The 20,025-nt window shown below is 41.1% G+C and overlaps 1 protein-coding gene, 1 non-coding gene and 1 pseudogene across 2 annotated transcripts in view; 2 read left to right on the top strand and 1 right to left on the bottom strand.

Moving 5' to 3' along the window:
* Positions 1-730: 730 nt before the first annotated feature.
* Positions 731-20,025, top strand: part of LOC110594228 (cytochrome b5 type B) — a 35,076-nt gene continuing 15,781 nt past the window's right edge. The window contains exon 1 of the mRNA XM_021705726.1: positions 731-988. Coding sequence (XP_021561401.1) covers positions 827-988 — 162 coding nt within the window. The 5' untranslated portion in view covers positions 731-826. The remainder of the gene's footprint in view (positions 989-20,025) is intronic.
* Positions 8,555-8,639, top strand: LOC123323312. Its single transcript, XR_006539326.1, has one exon. It is a non-coding gene; the product is annotated as a small nucleolar RNA SNORA17 (small nucleolar RNA).
* Positions 16,536-17,645, bottom strand: LOC110593669 (annotated as a pseudogene).

Raw genomic sequence — 20,025 nt, forward strand, 5'->3', positions numbered from 1 at the left:
TTAAAAATCAGATTCCCCTTTCCCAACTTCAAATATAATTGACGTGTAACAAAATCAGATTCTCAGTAGTGGCAGAGACTTGAGAAAGTACCTGTCCATGGCCTTAGGCGAATTACGGCACCGCCCCGCCCCCGCTTTTTTTTTTTTTTAGCACCGCTGTCGTTCGTGCCTTGATTACTATGTGCCAAGCGCTGTGCAGATACACTCTCTCATTTAATAGACCAAACAAAGTTATCTCGCCCATTTTACTGGTGAGGAAAATGAGGCAGTCGTGATTCGTCCCGTCACAGCCCGAAGGTTGCAAAAAAAGATGTAAACCCGGGCTGGAATACAGGCCGCACAGGAGGTGGGGGAAAAGAAGCTTCGCGTGGAGAGGTCATGGCGAAGGGAAGGGAAACGGGAAAAAAGAGACTCGGCCCCATCTTCCAGGACTCCGCAGGTCGCTTCATTGAGTGAAGGGGAAACCTCTCTTGCATAACACCTGTCAACACGTCTCCATTAGGCGACTTTCCAAAATCACGGTACCTGGTTGGCGAGATTGGAGGGATAGACGATCCTGATTGGTTAGTTGGACCTCGAACCAGGCCTACGGTCCAAGGATCGGGCGAGAGGTGGGCGGGACTTGAAACTGAATCCGTTGTTTCATTGGTGAGAAGAAAAACGAACCAGGAACTATTCGGGAGCGTGATTGGCTGTTGCCAGGATCCCTCCGACGGCCGTAGGGGCCTTAGTTACGGAAGCCGGGGAGGGTTGAGCACAAGGTCTACCTCGAGGAAGTTAACCTCGGAAGCCGGGATAGTGGTAGAGAAGAGCTATTTCAGGCCCAATGGCGACTGTGGAAGCAAGCGACAGCGATGGGAAAGGGCAAGGGGCCGAGACCTCCGTCACATATTATCGATTGGAGGAGGTGGCGAAGCGCAACTCCATGAAAGAGATATGGCTGGTGATGCACGGGCGAGTCTACGATATTACCCGTTTCCTTAACGAGGTGGGGCCCGGGAGGTGGGCGGCCCCTGCGAGCTGCGCGGGTGAGGGGTGGTCCGGACCGGAAAAATTGCAGGGTGTGTGTAAGAGGGAAATGAAGCCTGGCTGAGGGCGATAAGGCGTACGAAAGGGACCACAACTCCCCTAGACGGAAACTGAGGGGCCTGTTCTGCATGCATTTCTAACCAGCACTAAATTCCGGAGTCTTCAATAATGTCATGAATTGCATTTCATATATTGGGTACTTAACTGTACGCTAGGCCAAACTCTTAAGCCATCATTATCCCCATTTTACAGAAAGGGAAACAGCTTCAGGGACTGAGGATTCTCAAGGTCACACGCTTAACAGCCTATAACCCTTCCAATCTAGGTTTGAAGGGCTCTGAATCTGTGCTCTTTCCACCGCGCTCTCTGAAGTAATTCATTTCTGGTTTTCTTAAGAAACAGATTTTTTTTTTACCCCCTGATTATGCTGCCTTTATTTTCTATTAATTGGAGTTGACCTTGAGCCCAGAAGGTCATGAGTTAACTTTTCAGGTCATTGACTCATCTTCCTTGTTAAATCTTCAAACCTGTTGCATTAGATCTCATTATGCAAGTTCTTGAGGCCATGGTGCAACCGAGTGATTTTTTTTTTTTTTAATTTAAGGAAACAGGATAGACTTTTGTCTAAACAAACGTATTGAGGTGTACTTTACATACAAAAAATTGTGCCCATTTAAAATGTACGGTTGATGAGTTTTGACAAATGTGTTCATCCATGTAATCACACTCCCAATTAAGACAGAGCATTTCCATCACCCTAAAAACTTCCCTCTTGCTCCTTGACAGTCCACCCACCCCAGTCCCTGAGGCTTTGAGGTATTTATGTATATACACATATTAACATATATATTTTTTATTTGTGTATCATTTTGAGTAATGAAATCTTGTGGTGAATTCCTTGGAAATTCCTGCACAATATAACCTTGTTGTAACTGAAAAAAAAATTTCTGAAATTTCTGTTCTTTCTGTGAATCAAATATACTCGTAAAATACTTTTTCTACATTCTGATTAATAAATCTATAAAATGCTTCGAAATGTAAAGGTTCCCAAAAGGACTTTTTTTTTTTTAAGATTTTATTTATTTATCTGACAGAGAGAGAGAGAGACATCGAGAGAGGGAACACAAGCAGGAGGAGTGGGAGAGGGAGAAGCAGGCTTCCAGCTGAGCAGGGAGCCTGATGCAGGGCTCCATCCCAGGACCCTGGGATCATGACCTGAGCCAAAGGCAGATGCTTAACGACTGAGTCACCAAGGCACCCCAAGGACAATGTTTTTAATAAATCTTCCTAATGGCCAGTAAGTTAACATCTTAGAATTTAGTAACTTGTATTTGAATGGGGTATGGCCTTTTATGCTTTTAAAAGGTACTTTAAAAATACTTTCCCATTATTTCATCCTTGAATTACTAGTTGAGGGTACATCTGATTTGGATGTAGTGATCCCTATGTTAACAGGATGAGAAACAGGTTCACAGAGATTTCGCTTGTACGGTTGATGAGTGGCAGAATCTGGTTTAGGTAGATCCCTTGATTTCTCTTGTGTACATAGCATTACTTCAGAATTCTAGCCTTAGCTAGTCCTTTGGTGCATATGTACCTCATTGTAAGTTAAAGTTGTGGGTTGTAGCCTGTTAAAGCATAGTTCGTAATGGTAGGTAATGTTTTTCGTTTGTGGTTTCATTTCCCCCGAATTTCTACTTGATTGACTTAGAATACATAATGAACTTGGAAGGAACACTCAGTGCTTGTAGTGGACCTTCATTCAATCTTGAGTAGTGGTTGCTAACCTGGTTCACACATGTTGGTAGAGCCAGAGACATCACAGGTATGCCAGAGCTGCCCATGAAGCTTGAGCCACAGCTCTTTACCTGCAGCTCTTTACCTAAGCTCTTCCTACTTAACGTGTTCTGTCATCTCAGTTCCTATTTTCTTGTTCATTCCAAGCCTGTTCATTCATTCACTTGCTCATTCAAATATTTATCAAGTGTCTATTGTGTGTTGACATACTGTTCTATGTTCTAGGTGCTTAGGATACAGCAGTGGATATGCTGTATTTATGCCTTCATGGAGATTAATCTATGGGGAGTGGACAGTAAGCTGAGTGAATAGCTGTAATATATGCTATGTTAGGTAGTGGTAGGTTCTAAGAAGAAAAACAAAGCAGCAAAGAGGACTGTAGACGTATATGGAATGAGGGTGTAAGGGTAAGGGGTTGAAATTTTAGGTATGATGGCCAGAGTTGGTTTTATTAAGAACATGACTAGAGTCAAGGCCAGAAGGAAGTTAAAGATGCTAGCCATGTGGATATCTGCAGGAAGAGCATTCCTGTCAGAGCGAGCAAGTTTGAAGGCCTTGAGGTGGGAGTTTGTCTGGTGTTGTTTGAGGCCAAGTGAGGGAGGCCATAGTGGCCGGATGGTAGTAGATGAGGTGAGCATGGTTAGGTGAGGGCAGATCAAGTATAATTCTGCAGGCTTTAGGAAGGGTTTTGACTTTGTGTAGGCTAGGAACCCACGCTGGAGCAGGGGTGTGTCATGATGTGACTTAATGATTTAATAGTATCACTCTCTGCATGGTTTAAAAGAGACTGGAGGAGGGCAAAGGGAGAATTGAGGAGCCTAGTTATAGGAGGCTGTTGTAGTAATTTGGGCAAGAGGTGATGGTGGCTTGGACCAGGCTGGTGGCAGTGAGAGGTGGTGAGAAGTATCAGATTTTGGATGTATGTTTTGTTTTTTTTTCCCCAAGATTTATTTATTTTGGCGGTGGGGGAGAGAGGGGATGGCAGGGGGAGAGGGCAAGAGAGTCTTAAGCAGAGCACGATGTGGGATTTGAACTTGCAACCCTGAAATCATGCCCTGAGCTGAAACCAAGAGTTCATCCCTTAACCAGCCAACCAAGAGGCGCCCCTGGATGTGTTTTGATGGTAGAGCCAATAGGATTTAATGATGCATTGGATTTGAGGAGTGAGAGAAATAAAAAATGGCACCAAGGTTTTTGGCCTATAGGTCAGGAGGAATAGAATTGCTATTAGATGAGATGGGAAGACCTACGCTGGTTCTCATTCTTCTCTTTACAATCTGAAATCACTTTGGGGTTCCTCCTTAGAAAGGGGTTCCTAATCTGAAAATCCTGTGTCTGTAGGTTGCTTTTTTTTTTTAATGAATATGGTTATAATGTTATTCTAGAGTTTGAATGTGATAATTTTGAATTGGTAAGGTAATTGAATTACCTTTCCCCTAACGTTAATTTTGCATTTTCGAATTAGTGGTATTGATTTAATTTATTGAAGTCATGAATGAAAAACCAAAACCTTGCAGCAGTACACATCATTCGTCATTGTCTTTCCACTTTAATAGTTTAGAAAAAGCACATAAAAATGGTTATACTGTCTTATGACATGGACTAGAAAATATCAAAGGGCAGCTCCCTTAGCAAGGGTAAGTATGATTTTGTGAACCTTTGTTTCAGTTACTATTGTAATTTTCTTACTGTTGAGAGAAGTTTGGAAGCCATTATCTTATGTTTAAATAACCATTTCTGAAAAGAATAATTTAAAATAACACATTGTGATATTTTAAAGTTTTCTAGGTACTTTTTAGTGACTGTGGGCATAAGTGGGAATATTACCATAGGGCTTGCCTCACAAATGGGATAGCATTCAACAGGTATTTGTTAGGTGCTATCTAGTGCTGTGGTACTAGGCCCTGGTGGCATATAAAAACGTGGTCCTGTCCTTTTGAACCTACTCTTCGAGGGAAGAAAATAGAAAACAAAAGCAGAAAAATGATCAGTGATGGTGCTTTCTGCGAAGGAAACAAAACAGGAGTAGAAAAGGAAAAAGGAGGGTTTGATTTTTTTTTTTTTTTTAAAGATTTTATTTATTTATTTCAGAGAGAGAGACAGTGAGAGAGGGAACACAAGCAGGGGGAGTGGGAGAGGGAGAAGCAGGCTTCCCGCCGAGCAGGGAGCCCGATGCGGGGCTCGATCCCAGAATGCTGGGATCATGACCTGAGCTGAAGGCAGACGCTTAACGACTGAGCCACCCAGGTGCCCCAATTTTGTTTTTTTTAAGATTTTTTAAATTTATTCATTTGAGACAGAGATACAGAGAGAGAGAGAGAGAACATGAGCAGGGGGAGAAGCAGAGGGAGGGGGAGAAGCAGGCCCCCTGCTGAGCAGGGAGCCTGATGCGGGGCTCGATCCCAGGACCCTGGGATCATGACCTGAGCCGAAGGCAGACGCTTAATCATCTGAGCTGCCCAGGCGCCCCCCCCAATTTTTTTTTTTAATAAAAATTTGGGGCTTGATCTCACAACCCTGAGATCAAGTCGCATGCTCTACCGACTGAGCCAAGATCTACTTTAATAAGAGTGATCTGGAAAGCTGCTGTGAGATGACTTTTATTTGAGCTAAGGAGAAGGAACTAGCTTCAGGAAGACTAGAGAAAAGTGCATTCCGACGGCATTTGCAGAGTCAAGCAAGAGTTTGGCCCATCAGTGGGACTGAAAGCAGCTGTGGATGTGGTATAGTCAGTGAAGATCAAGAATGGCCAGAGAGCTTGGTGGGGGCCAGGCCGGAGAAGGCAGGGTAGGTCGTATGGATTTGATCCTAAATGTATTAGAGAACCACTGAAGCCTTTTAAGGTGGGAGTGATACTAAAGCACTTTGCTTTTCTAGCAGATTACTTTGGCCTAGACGTCGGGAATAGGTTGGAGGGAAAAGCGATACAGGATGGAAGAAAGTAAAACTCTATCCCAAGGATTTGTTTGGATCTTTCTACATCTTTCATGTATATACCAATATATACAAATGTGTACAAATAAATATGGAAATAGAATTGTAGTATTCCTTTTGTTTTGTTTTGTTTTTGATTTTGTTTTTTTTAGTAATCACACAATACGGAGCTTGAACTCCCAACTCTTGAGATCACGAGTTGTAGGCTCCTCTGACTAAGCCAGCCAGGCACCCCATCATAGTACTCCTTAATTGAATTATAGTATCTATTCATTGATTTGTTTTAGTAGTACAAATAGTATTTACTGGGTGCTTATTATTCTGCGTGCTTTACCTGTAATTTTCTTTTAACTTCTAACAACCCATCCCTTTTCTTTTTAAGATTTATTTATTTCATGGGGTGGGGGGGTAGAGGGAGAGGGAGAGAATCTCAAGCAGACTCTTCGATGAGCAGGGAGCCCGTCGCAGGGAGCCCGTCTCGGGGATTGATCCCACGACCCTGAGATCATGACCTGAGCAAAAATCAAGAGTCACACGCTCAACCGACTGAGCTACCCAAGCGCCCTATTTCTGACCCTATAGAACAACGGTATCACTTTTTTGTGTCTAGTGTCTTTGGCTTCACATATCTGAGACTTGTCTTTGTTTTTTTCCTATGTATCAGCAGTTTGTTCCTGTTGCTTTTTATTTATTTTCTTTTATTTTAATTTTATGTATTTATTTCATTGTATGATTGAACTGAAATTTATCTGTTCACCTGTTGATCGACATTTACATTGTTTTCCATTTTTTGGCTATTATGAATAAAACTGCTGTGAACGTTCATGTACAAATCTGTGTGTGGACATAATGTTTTCATTCCTCTTGGTTAAATACCTAGGAGTGAGATTTCTGGGTCATACTTTTTTTTTTTTTTTAACTTTTTAAGCACTCTCAGGCCTTTTCTCAAAGTGTCTGTATCATTTTATACTCCCACCAGCAATATATGGTTTTCCGGTTTCTCCACACCCTCCTTGACACACAGTATCTGTCATTGTATTTTTAACCGTTCTAATGGGTGTGTGCTGGTATATAAATTATGGTTTTAACTTATTTTCCTTGATGACTAGTGATACTGAGTATCATCATGGTATGACTGGCCATTTGTATGGATTTTTGTAAAGTGTCTGTTTTATCTTGGCCATTTATAATTGAATTGTTTTCTTATTGACTTGAAAACATTCTTCATACATTCTAGATGCAAGTCCTTTCAGATATAGTTGACCCTTGAATAACAGGTTTGAACTGCACAGGTCCATTTACAAATGGATTTTTTTTCAATATAGTATTTTTTCTTCCTTATGATCTTCTTTTTTTTTCTTTAAGTAGGCTCCGCGCCCAACGTAGGGCTTGAACTCCTGACCCTGAGATCAAGAGTCACATGCTCTGCCAACTGAGCCAGCCAGGCACCCCATGATCTTCTTAATAACATTTTCTGTTCTCTAGCTTACTTTATTCTAAGAACACAGTATAATACATATAACATACAAAATATGTGTTAATTGACTATTTTATTGGTAAGGCTTCCGGTAAAGAGGAGGCTAATAGTAGTTAGATATTTGGGGAGTCCAAAATTATATACAGATTTTCAGCTGTGTGTAGAGGATGGGGTTCAGTGGTACCCCAACCCCCACATTGTTTAAGGGTCAATCTTATATGTATTGTGACTTTTTTCTCCCAGTCTGTATTTTGCCTTTTCATTTTCTTTTTTCTTTTTTTTTTTTTTTTAGATTTTATTTATTTATTTGAGACAGAGAGAATGAGAGAGAGCACATGAGAGGGGGGAGGGTCAGAGGGAGAAGCAGACTCCCCGCTGAGCGGGGAGCCCGATGCGGGACTCATCCTGGGACTCCAGGATCATGACCTGAGCCGAAGGCAGTCGCTCAACCAACTGAGCCACCCAGGCACCCCTTTTCATTTTCTTAATAGTGGGATTTTGTTTGTTTGTTTGTTTTTTAAGATTTTGTATACTGGGTGCCTGGGTGGTTCTTTCGGTTAAGTGTCTGCCTTCCGCTCAGGTAATGATCCCAGAGTGCTGGGATCGAGTCCCGAGATGGGCTTCCTGCTCCGCAGAGAGTCTGCTTCTCTCTTTGCCCTTCCTCCTACTTGTTCTCTCAATCTCTCTCTCTTTCAAATAAATAAAATAAAAATATATTTTATTTAGGGGGAGAGAGAGCGTGCTTACAAATGGGAGGGGTAGAGGGAGAGAGAATCCCAAGCAGACTGCCGGGAGCCTGAGGCGGGGCACAATCCCACGCCCTGAGATCAGGACCTGAGCCAGAATCCATGAGTTGGCTGCTTAACTGACAGCCACACAGGGCCCACTTAGTAGTGTTTTTTAAAGAAAATTTGGTTCCTTGTCTAAATGAAATACAATTCTAATGTCTGGGTGCTGGCTTTGGGGTCCAAATGTCTGGTTCAGGTTACCACTTTACCACCTAATAGTTGTATAACCTTGGGCAAATAGCTCTGTAAAGGCCCTTTCCCATCTATAAAATAGAGATAATTGTACCTACTCCACAGAGTTGTTAGGACAATTAATATAGATAATGCATATAAAGTCTTATGGTACCTGGCATAAAGAGCTCAGTGTTAGGGGCCATTGAATGATTGATTGAAGTTATTTTTATTAATAATAAAATTTACTTGTTCCCTGGAGCATATTTTGAGTGCTTAAGTGACAGATGCTCTGAACATGTAAAGGTGAATTAGATGTCTTGGACTTGTGAGGGAGAATGAGATTTGTGCACAAGTAATTGTCATGCAAGAAAGACAGAACACAGGCTCTGTTTGATATCAGGGTACTGACGGTACCCCTAAAAGCTTCAGAGCCTGACTAATAACAATTCTTACTGGATTTCTCTAAGGCTGGTGAAAATAAAGTGTAATTTGATTGTCATCTAGCTTTTGAAATTAACAAATCTATAGGAAGAATACTTTTTTTTTTTAAGATTTTATTTATTAGAGAGAGAGCGCACCAGCGTGAGCAGGGGGAGGCAGAGGGAGAAGCAGACTCCCCGCTGAGCAGGGAACGTGACGTGGGGATCGATCCCAGGGCTCTGGGATCATGAGCTGAACCGAAAGCAGATGCTTAACCGACTGAGCCGCCCCAAGAATACTTTCTTTCCTTGAGTAGTTACAAATGGTTAGTCCTAGGGAAAGCTAGAAATAAAATGAGGCAAAATTTAACCTCCAGTACTGTCCAGGTGAGATGCTCTGATGAACAAACTGACTTTCATTTATTTATTTTGCATGTGGGCATGAGAGGTGGGGGGCAAACAGGAGGGAAGGAGGGCAGAGTGAGCTCTCTTAGATCTCACTATGTTCCAGGCATGCTATGTTCTGGAATACAGCCATGAAAAAGACAACCACGGTTGCTGTTCTTATGGAGTTTATAGTCTAGCAGGTGAACAAAGACATCAAATAAATAATGGCAGTTGTCATAAGTGAATACTATGAAGGTACCTAAGGAATTGTGAAAATCTATGGCAGTGGGATTTAATCTGGTGGGGTAAGTTATGTTTGGAACTGAAGACCTGAGATTTGACCCCTGGGCAATGGTGACTGCCAAGGTTACAGCCTTTCTGGCAGCGATCAAGTTAGCCTCTCCTAGATGATACCTTCTTTATTCCGCTCTTTCTAATCTAAACGCGAATGAATACCTGTGGACCTACACCATTTCCTCCTGTTCACCACTCAGGTCTGTCATCTTTTTCTGCCTTGTCAGACTGTCTTCTGGGTGGCTCAGTCGTTAAGCGTCTGCCTTCGGCTCAGGTCATGATCCCGGGGTCCCGGGATCGAGTCCCGCATCGGGCTCCCTGCTCCTTGGGAGCCTGCTTCTCCCTCTGCCTCTCTCTCTCTCTCTCTGTCTCTCATGAATAAATAAATAAAATCTTTAAGAAAAAAAAAAAAAAAAGAAAGTGGATTTTGTCCTGTCCAGAATTTCAATCTCCATATCTCATTTTGATGAGGTATTCTGCCCATCTGTTTGGCTAGAGTTTCTTCTTTTCATCACCCAGCTTAATTTTGCAGCTTCCAAAATTTTAATGTTCTAGATTTTATTTTCTAAGCTTAGTGGTCTCTAGCATATCCCTATTGTTACATTTTTATTACATCATTATGGGATTTCCACTCACAGAGAATTTGTGTAATGTTTTCCCATTAAGATTTTTATTCCCGGGTGTCTGTGTGGCTCAGTCGCTGGGTGTCTGCCTTCAGCTTGGGTCGTGATCCCAGGGTCTTGGGATTGAGCCCTGCATCAGGCTCCCTGCTCAGCGGGAGGCCTGCTTCTCCCTCTCCCACTGCCCTTGCTTGTATTCCCTCTCTCGCTGTCTCTCTCTGTCAAATAAATAAATAAAAGCTTTAAAAAAAAAAAAGATTTTTATTCCCTGTCATTCTTCGCATTCTCTTCTTTTCTGCCATCTGACCCCTGTCCTTTGCATGGTATTAGTAATCTGGAAGTTTATTTTCCGTTACTAATTTGTCCTCTCTCTTTTCCGTATTAAAACATAAGTTTTCTGTCTTCTTTGCAATAATACTTAGTAAATGAACTTAAGGAAGAACCAAAAGGCTTCCTCCCTACCACATAATGCTTTGGACAGATGAACTGACTGAAATCTTTCACCAGGGGACATTACAAAATTTCCTTTGTATCTTTGAAGTATTTCACTTGATCATTGCCGGACTGAGAGAGAAATGAATGGATCACAGTCATTGTTTCATCCCTTTTGAAAGTTTATGATCTTGGTTACAGTGTCGTTTATTTAAGACATTTTCTTTGTAACATTGTGTAACTGCTTACATAGTAAAAGCCGGGACAAGGTGCATTAGTCTTAAAACACAAAGGCTGTCCAAGTCAAAATAAATTTTTGGTAAATTCATTCGAGATTTAAAAGCACAGCAAGTCCTAGAAAAAGTGGGAAATATGCACTACCTTATATTAGATTTACTGAATAAAAATCAGGAGAAATTTACAGTTTTTCAAGAGATTTGAATAGTGTAGGCCCCCAACCTAGATTATTCAGGTTAATCCCTGAAACTCTTATGGTCTCATTTGTTTTATTTTGCTCTAATTCAGACAAAAGTAAGTTTTTGGCTAATATTAATTACAGGTATATATACCTAGCTTTATTATTTTTTATTGTGGTAATATATATATAACAGAATTTGCCATTTAATCAGTTGTACAATTTAGTAGCATTAATTTCATTCATAGTGTTGTACAACAAACCAACACTGATAACTGTTCCTAAAACTTTTTCATCACCTCAAGCAGAACTCTTGTAACCACTAGGCAAAAACTACCCCTTCATCACTCTTCCTCTGATAACTTCTAATCTGCTTTGTCTCTCTAGAATTACTTAATTCTAGGTACCTCAAGTAGATGGAAACATACAATATTTGTCCTTCGGTGTCTGGTTCCTTTCACTTAACATAATGTTTTGGTTTTTAAAATTTTTATTGTGGTAAAATATGCATAACAAATTTGATTAACCATATTTAATTGTACAGTTCAGTGGCATTAAGTACATTCACATCATTGTATAACTCTCACCACCATTTATCTCCAGAACTTTTTCGTCATCCCAAAGTGAAACTCTGTCCATTAAACAATAACTCCATTGCCCCTCCTCCCAGCCCCTGGTAATCACTGTTGGATTTTTCTGTCTCTATGAATTTGTCTATTCTAGGTACCACATATAAATTGATTAATTCGATATTTGCCCTTTTGTATTTCAATTAGTATAATGTGTTCAAGGTTCATCTATGTTGTAGCATGTGTCAGAATTTCCTTCCTTTTAAGGCTGAATAATATTCTGTTATATGTATATATACCGCATTTTGTTTGTCCATTCAACCATTCATCAATGGACACTTGGATTGTTTCCATCTTTTGGCTATTTGTGAACAATACTGCAGTGATCATTGGTATACAAGTATTTATCAGAGTGCTTGTTGTCAGTTCATTTGGATATATACCGTGGAGTGGAATTGCTCAGTCATACGGCTATTCTGTGCTTTTTGTGGAACTCTAGACTGTTTTCCACAGCAGCATTTTACATTTCCACCAGCAGTGAATAAGGGTTCCAGTTTTCCCACACTGTCTCCAACACTTTTTATTTTTTCACTTCTAGTCATCCTAGCCAGGTGTAAAGTGGTATCTCATTGTGGTTTGATTTGCATTTCCCTGATGACTAATGGTGTTCATGTATTTACTGGTCCTCTGTGTATCTTCTTTGGAGAAATAATCTAATCAAGTCCTTTGCCTATTTTTCAGTTGAATTGTTTGTCTTTTTGCTTTTAAGGTGGATCTTTATATATTCTGGATATCAGTCCTTTATTAGATATTTGATTTACAAATATTTTCTCCCCTTCTGTAGCTTGTCATTTCACTTTCCTGATAATGTCCTTTGGTCTACGCCCTACCACCCTGAATGTGCCCGATCTTGTCTAATAATGTCCTTTGATATACAGAGATTTTTAATTTTGAGAGAGTTAAGTCCCTCCTCATCAGTAATTACTTTAAATATAAATGGATTAAATTCCTTTTTAAAAAATGATTGTTTATTAGCGAGAGCGGACATGCTCGTGCATGGGGGGCCGCGGGGCGGGGAGGGGCACAGGGTATGGGAGGGAGAAAATCTCAAGCAGACTCCCAACTGAGCTCAGAGTCCAATGCGGGGCTCCATCTCAGGACCCTGAAATCACAACCTGAGCCAAAACCAAGAGTCACACTTTCAACCAACTGAGCCATCCAGGAGCCCCTAAATGGATTAAATTCCTAAATCTAAAGACAGAGGTTGACAGAATGGATAAAAATAGAGGATCCAACAAGATGCTGTCTATAGGAGACTCACTTTAGTGTTTTTTTTTTTTTAAGATTTTATTAATTTGACAGAGTACAAGCAGGAGGTGAGGGAGAAGCAGACCCACCCCCCCCAACTGAGCATTTTTTCATGTGCCTGTTGGCCAGGCACATGTGCCTGTTGGCCAGGTACGTCTTCTTTGGGGAAATGTCTGTTCTTGTTTTCTGCCCATTTTTTGACTGGATTATTTGTTTTCTGGGTGTTGAGTTTGATAAGTTCTTTATAGATCTTGGATACTTGCCCTTTATCTGATATGTCATTTGCAAATATCTTCTCCCATTCTGTACGTTGCCTTTTAGTTTTATTGACTGCTTTGCTGTGCAGAGGCTTTTTATCTTGATGAAGTCCCAATAGTTCATTTTTGCTTTTGTTTCCCTTGCGTTTGGAGACATGTCTAGCAAGAAGTTGCTGCAGCCGAGGTCAAAGAGGGTGCTGCCTGTGTTCTCCTCTAGGATTTTGATGGATTCCTGTCTCACATTTAGGTCTTTCATACATTTTGAGATTATTTTTGTGTATGGTGTAAGGAAATGGTCCAGTTTCATTCTTCTGCATGTGGCCTCATTGTGGTTTTGATTTGCATTTCCCCAGTGACTACTGATGTTGAGCATCTTTTCATATACTTGCTGGCCAACTGTAGATCATCTTCAGCGAAATGTCTCTTTAAGTCCTTTGCCTGTTTTCTAATCACATTATTTGATGTTTTCGTTGTTGAATTTTAGGTGTTCTTTATATATTCTGGATATTAACCTCTTATGATTTACATATCTTTTCTCTCATTCTGTAGGTTTTTTCAATTTGGTGATCGTGTCCTTTGGTGCATAAAAAATTTTAAGTTTGATGTACTCCCATTTGTCAGTTTTTACTTTTTTGCCTATGCTTTTGGTGTCATATTCAAGAAAGCATTATCAAATCCAATGTCCTAAAGCTTTTCTTCTATATTTTCTTCTACGAGTTTTATAGTTCTGGGTCTTATGTTTAGATCTTTAATCCATTTTCAGCTAATTTTTGTCTTATGATACAAGATAGGGTCCATCTTCATTCTTCTGTATGTGGATATCCAGTTGTGCCAACATTATTTGTTGAAGAGACTGCCGTTTCCCTATTGTGAGTGGTCCTGGCATCCCTTGTCGAAGATCATTTGACTATATATATTATACAAGGGTAGTTATGTATGTGATATTTTGGAAATTATTTTCCCGTTAATTATAAATCCCTGAAATTTAGTCATATGGCATCACTCACATTTGGATAACCACCGTCTAGAACTTTACAGCACCCAGGGTGCCTGGGTGGCTCCGTCAGTTAAGTATCTGTCTTCAGCTCAGGTCATGATCCCTTGAGCCATGTGTTGGGCTCCCTGCTCAGCAGGGAGTCTGCTTCTCCCTCTGCCCGCCCCTCCCCCCCGCTCATGTGTTCTCCCTCTCTCTCTCTCAAATAAATAAATAAAATCTTCAAAAAAAAAAAAGAAAAAGAACTTTGTAGCATGCTGGAACCTTTCCTTGTGCCTCCTCCTAATCACTGCTTTCTTCATCCCTGGAGGTACCCACCTATTGACTAATCCTGTAGATTTGTTTTGTTTTTGAACTTTTTACAAATGAGAGAGTCACAGTTTTTTTGTTTTGTTTTTTAAGATTTTATTTTTTTATTAGAGAGCAAGCCAGAGCGAGAGCATGAGCAGCAGGGAGGGGCAGAGGGAGAGGGAGAGGCAGACTCCCCCTGAGCAGGGAGCCGGACTCGGTGCTCAATCCCAGGACCCTGAGATCACGACCTGAGCGAAAGGCAAACGCTTAACTGACTGTGCCACCAGGTGCCCCGAGAGTGTCACAGTTTATATTGTTTTATGCCTGGTATCTTTTGTTCACCATTTATATTCTTTCGTGTTGTGGATATTGCAGTGGTTTGTTCTTTTTCATTATTGATTAGGATTCTACTGTAGGATTATATCATAATTATTCATACTCTGCTTATGGTCGTTGGGTTTTCTTTTTTTTTCCTTTTTTTTGTTTTAAGATTTTATTTATTTTAGAGAGAGAGAGTGTGCAGGGGAGTGGAGCAGAGGGAGAGGGACAGAAAGAATCTCAAGCAGACTCCCTGCTGAGTGCAGAGCCCCATGTGGGGCTCCATCTCACGACCCTGAGATCATGACCTGAGCTGAAATCAAGAGTCCAACACTTAATGGACTGCACCACCCAGGCGGCCCAGGCACTGGGTTTTCAAGTTTAGGGTCATAACAAATAACGCTGCTCTGATTATTTGTGTGTATATATAAGTTCATATATCTATACACATTTCTTTTGGGTCTATACTAGGGAATTGAGTTTGATTTCAATAAATTGAAAAATTTATTGAAATAATTGTAGATTCATATGTACTTGTAAGAAAATAATAGATCCCTTGTATCTTTTACCTATTTCCCCCAATGGTAACGTTTTGTAAAATGTTACCTGACTTCCTGACTCATGGGCATGCGTGCTCTCACTCTTTCTCTCAAATAAGTAAATAAGGTCTTTAAAAAAACAACTGTAGTACAATACCACAACCCAGATATTGACATTAGTTGCATCCACAGATCTTATTCTGACCTCCCCAGTTTTACTTCTATAAAACTGATTTACCTTTTTTTTTTTTTTTTAAAGATTTTATTTATTTGACAGAGAGAAACATAGCGAGAGAGGGAACACAAGCAGGGGGAGTAGGAGAGGGAGAAGCAGGCTTCCTGCAGAGCAGGGAGCCCGATGCGGGGCTCGATCCCAGGACCCTGGGACCATGACCTGAGCCGAAGGCAGACGCTTAACGACTGAGCCACCCAGGCGCCCCTGATTTACCTTTTAAAGAGAAAACAAGGTGCTTTAATTTGTAGAGTCAAGAGTCATTCACTTTTGATTACAGTACTCAACATGCAGATTACATTTACCTCTTGATACAGAAATGGCACCTTGCCACTTCCCTAGGACATTTAATCCAGTTATTCCTGGGCAACTTTTCTCTGTGTATCTTCCGGCACTTGCCAACTCTACCTTCTTATAATGATATGTAAACTCTTATCCAGACTAACTGGGTCTTTAGTTCAGTCGAGTCACCGTAGTACAGTACAGAGCCATTGATTTTTTTCAGCTGATTTGATGTATTTTGAACTGCACATGAAAAAACCTATAGGTGATCATTCCTTAAGGTGCTTGAGAATTCCGCAGTGTCTTAGGGTCACCAGTTTTCCCTGGACAGTTTTAAGAGACATAGAAGGTTTGTTAAGTCTTCCTTGGCCCTGAGTATTCACTCCGAAAAATAATTTCTTTGAATAAAGTTTTGATACATTTGTTCTTTATATCATTCTGTAGGCTCAAAATGAACAATACAATGATATTTGTTTTGCTTATACATAGTGAATTTTCATTAATAAAAATTACTACTTTTGTAAAGGAAGTTACTGAAATACGAGCACGTAAATTAGATGTAAAAATTCAGGGTATTTGAATCCCAGGAAAACAGGAGTTTACTGTGGTTTAGATGTCAGGCTAATTGTACATGGTAATTATTATAATTGGCAATGTTTCTTCCAAAGATAGAATTTTCGCTAAATTTTCATATATATATTATCACTAGCTTGAGTTTCCCCTTTCTCTGCCTTCATTTCTGTTGTCACCAGAAGGGAATTTTTAAACATTTTAAAAATAGTTCTTTCCCTGTAAGTCACCCCGAGCACAATCATTTCCTCCAGTTTCGAACATAAGGGAACCTGGCTCAGACAAGAATGATCCTTGTTGCACGTCCACGGGCTCACGTGTTCTCCTTTTTATTCTGAGAGGCCCCAGCTCAAACAGCTTACAAGGTTAAGGGCTACTCTGTTTGTTCCCAACAGAGCTAATCCCTGCTTTAATAAATAGAGGTCTACAATTCTTTTTTGAACATGCCTTCAGAGTGGAGATCTTTGGCCATGAGCTCTTCTTTGACATCAAGTGCCCACTGGCAATCTGTTAGCTCTAGAACTTTCCACTTTGCCTTGAAAGCTTTGTTGCTCTCTGTGGGCATGGCCATGGCTGCTCCAGTCATCTTTGCCTGGATTGTTCTTTTTGTTTGTTTGTTTTTTAGATTTCATTTATTTACTTGACAGAGAGAGAGCACAAGCAGGGGGAGCAGCAGAGGGAGAGAGAGAAGGGAGATTGAGAGCCCGATTCGGGGCTCAATCCCTGGACTCTGGGATCATGAGCTGAGCCGAAGGCAGACGCTCAACCGACTGAGCCACTCAGGCGCCCCTGCTTGGATAATTTTTGACTGCTTATTGGCTTTATTTTGGCCCAGAATGAGAGAATAAATGCTCTGAATCCCAAATACATAGAAGTACCAGGATGTAGCATTTACCCAGATGCAGCTAATGCGAATAGTTGAATTCCTTGCTATAGCATAGGCTTAAAACAGGGTCATTGGAAATAAGACTTTGGTTGTAAGAAAGCCTGAGCATGTCATGTTACCCATTCACAAGTAAGAATAATTGGGAGGACATTGTTAAATTCCCTTTTACCATGTCTGTGAGCATAATGATATCAGTCATAAGAGAAGGTAGTAGTGTTTTCCCTTTAGTTTTTTGAAAAATCCATCCTTTGGGGTGTTTTCCGGAGGTCTCTGCTTTGTATCAGGACTTCATCTGTCAAATACTTGCTCCTGGGTGAGTTTCTTGTCACTCTGCAGCAGGATGGTGGATCATGCCCACAGAGAGGGTGATGATAAACATGGGCAGGAACACCCAGAGGCTCACATTGGAGTCGAGCTGCAGCCCCTGCCATCTTTTTTTTTTCTTTTAAGATTTTATTTTATTATATTTTTTTAGAGAGAGAGGTGTGGAGGGACAGAGGGAGAGGGAGGGAGAATCTTAAGCAAGCTCCATGCTCAGCGTGGATCCAGACTTGGGGCTCGATCCCACAGCCCTGAGATCATGACCTGAGCTGAAATTAAAGAGTCAGGCACTTAACTGACAGAGCAGTCCATGCACCGCTAAAGATTTTATTTTTATGTAATCTCCACACCCAGCGTGCAACCCTATTGCAGAGTTACATGCTCTACTGACTGAGCCAGCCAGGCGCCCTTCGCGCCATCTTAATTTATTGAGAGCCAGCCTAGTCAGGATTGCAGGCCAGGCCCTCAGCCTGGGCATTACCTTCTCCCAGAGCTGGCCCTGGCTGTGCTGTGGCCTCAGGCCTAGTGTGCTGCCTTCAGCTGGGCTGCCATTTTATTTTATTATTTTTTTAAAATTTATTTGAGAGAAAGAGCAAGCGCTGGGTAGGGGGTGGGGACAGAGGGAGAGAATCTCAAGCAGACTCCTCGCTCACACAGGGCTCGAACTCATGACCCCAAGACCATGACCTGAGCCGAAAGAGTTGGATGCTCAACCAACTGAGCCACCCAAGGTGCCCCTGCCATTTGATTTTAAATAGTTTCTGAAGTTTATAGAGTTCTAAAACAGTCATCAAGATTCCCTGAACTCTTGCTTGTTTTAAACCATCTGTATTAAAACCACATATTGAAGTGAGAGGTACTAAACCTAGGTTTTTTTTGACCACTCCAACCTCCCTTGCCTCAGTGAAAAAAAATCAAGCTATAAGATAGTGTATACCGTATGAATTCATTTTGATAACAACACAAAAACTTATTTATCACTGCCTACTCTATCAAATAAGTACTCAATAAAAATTATAGCATAATGGTTGAAATGATTGAATATACAGTAAAAACAATGGATATATATTATATAATTGTTTAAGAGTGGCATTTTTTTTTTTTTTTTAGAGAGCACATGGGTGTGCGCGCACACCTCTGGTGGTGGGGAAAAGGGGCAGAAGAAGAGGGAGAGAGAATCTAAAGCAGGCTCCATGGCCAGCATGGGGCGACAGGGAGCTTGATCTCACCACTCTGAGATCACCAGCAGAGTCCCCACGGACCCCAAGTGTTGCACTTTCTTATTTATTTATAAGTGGTGAGAGAGTGGTGAAAATGAAAATACTTTGTAGCTATAGATAGAGCGGTGCAGGAAGTCATAAATTCAGCCATTTCCTGAAATAATCTCATGCTGCTAAGAGATTTTATTATCCTTTTGCTCTGAAAGGCAACATAATAGTTGGGATGTATCATAAGGAAAAACTGTCTTCCATAGTTGAGGTATATAGAGCACAATGGGGGGGGGGGGCGCCTGGGTGGCTCAGTTGTTGGGTGCCTGCCTTCAGCTCAGGTCGTGATCTCAGGGTCCTGGGATCAAGCCCCACATGGGGCTCCTTGCTCAGCGGGGAGCCTGTTTCTCCCTCTCTCTGCCCCTCCCCACCACTTGTGTTCTCTCTCTCCCCTTTTCTATCTCAAATAAATAAATAAAATCTTACAGAGCACATTGGGACACAATTCCAAAGCAAATGGCTCACCGCAGCTGAGAGAGCTCAGTTGTAATGACAGATGAGTGATGGCTATCTTACTCTTGCTTGAAAACAGCCTGCTTAAGTACTGGAATGGGAGATACTGGACAGAGACCTTTTAGGTGAGAAATAGAGAACTTATCCTTGTCCTAGGGAGCTCATAGGCAAGTGACTTTGCGAGGTTACAGTTAAGAGTTCTTGGGCTTCAGTTGAATTCATCTTTAAAATAAGGATGGGGGCACCTGGTTGGCTCAGTCAGTTAAGCGTTTACCTTCTGCTCAGGTCATGTTCTCAGGGTCCTGGGATAAAGTCCCACATTGGGCTCCTTGCTCAGCGGGGGGTCTGCTTCTCCCTCTGCCTCCTGTTCCCCCTGCTTGTGCTCTCTCTCTCTCTCTCTCTGACAAATAAACAAATAAAATCTTAAAAAAAAAAAAAGGATGGGGGTGCTTCGGTGGCTCAGTCAGTTAAGCTTCTGACTCTTGGTTTCAGCTCAGGTTGTGGTCTCAGTTGTTGAGATCGAACCCCCCCATTTGGGCTTAGCAGGGCGTCTGCTTCAGATGCTCTCTCCCTTTCCCTTTCCTTCCCCCTTTGCCTCTTCCCCCAGTTGTTCCCCCCTCCCAATAAAGAAATAAAACCAACTAAAATAAGGATGATAATATTATTCCTGCTTAAAAGGTTGTTATAATAAAAACTACTTAAAAGCATCACTGGTATTTTAAAAATACAGATTTAGATATGTCATGTAAATTCTAAATTTGCTCATTGTAAGTAAATGTTTATTGAATATTTAAGTCAGGGACTGTGCTAAATGTAATTTTTAAATATTTTATTTTCTCAACAGGTGGTACTTTATTTGGTAAAACAATTTCAAAAGGGTCTGCAGTGAAAAATCTTCCTTCTACCTTTTCTCCCAGCCCCCAGGTTCTTTTCATTGTTTTCAGAGAGATTTTATGCATGTATATATATAC

This window comes from Neomonachus schauinslandi, chromosome 16, assembly GCF_002201575.2.
Source record: "Neomonachus schauinslandi chromosome 16, ASM220157v2, whole genome shotgun sequence".
In the NCBI taxonomy this organism is placed as follows: Eukaryota; Metazoa; Chordata; class Mammalia; order Carnivora; family Phocidae; genus Neomonachus; species Neomonachus schauinslandi.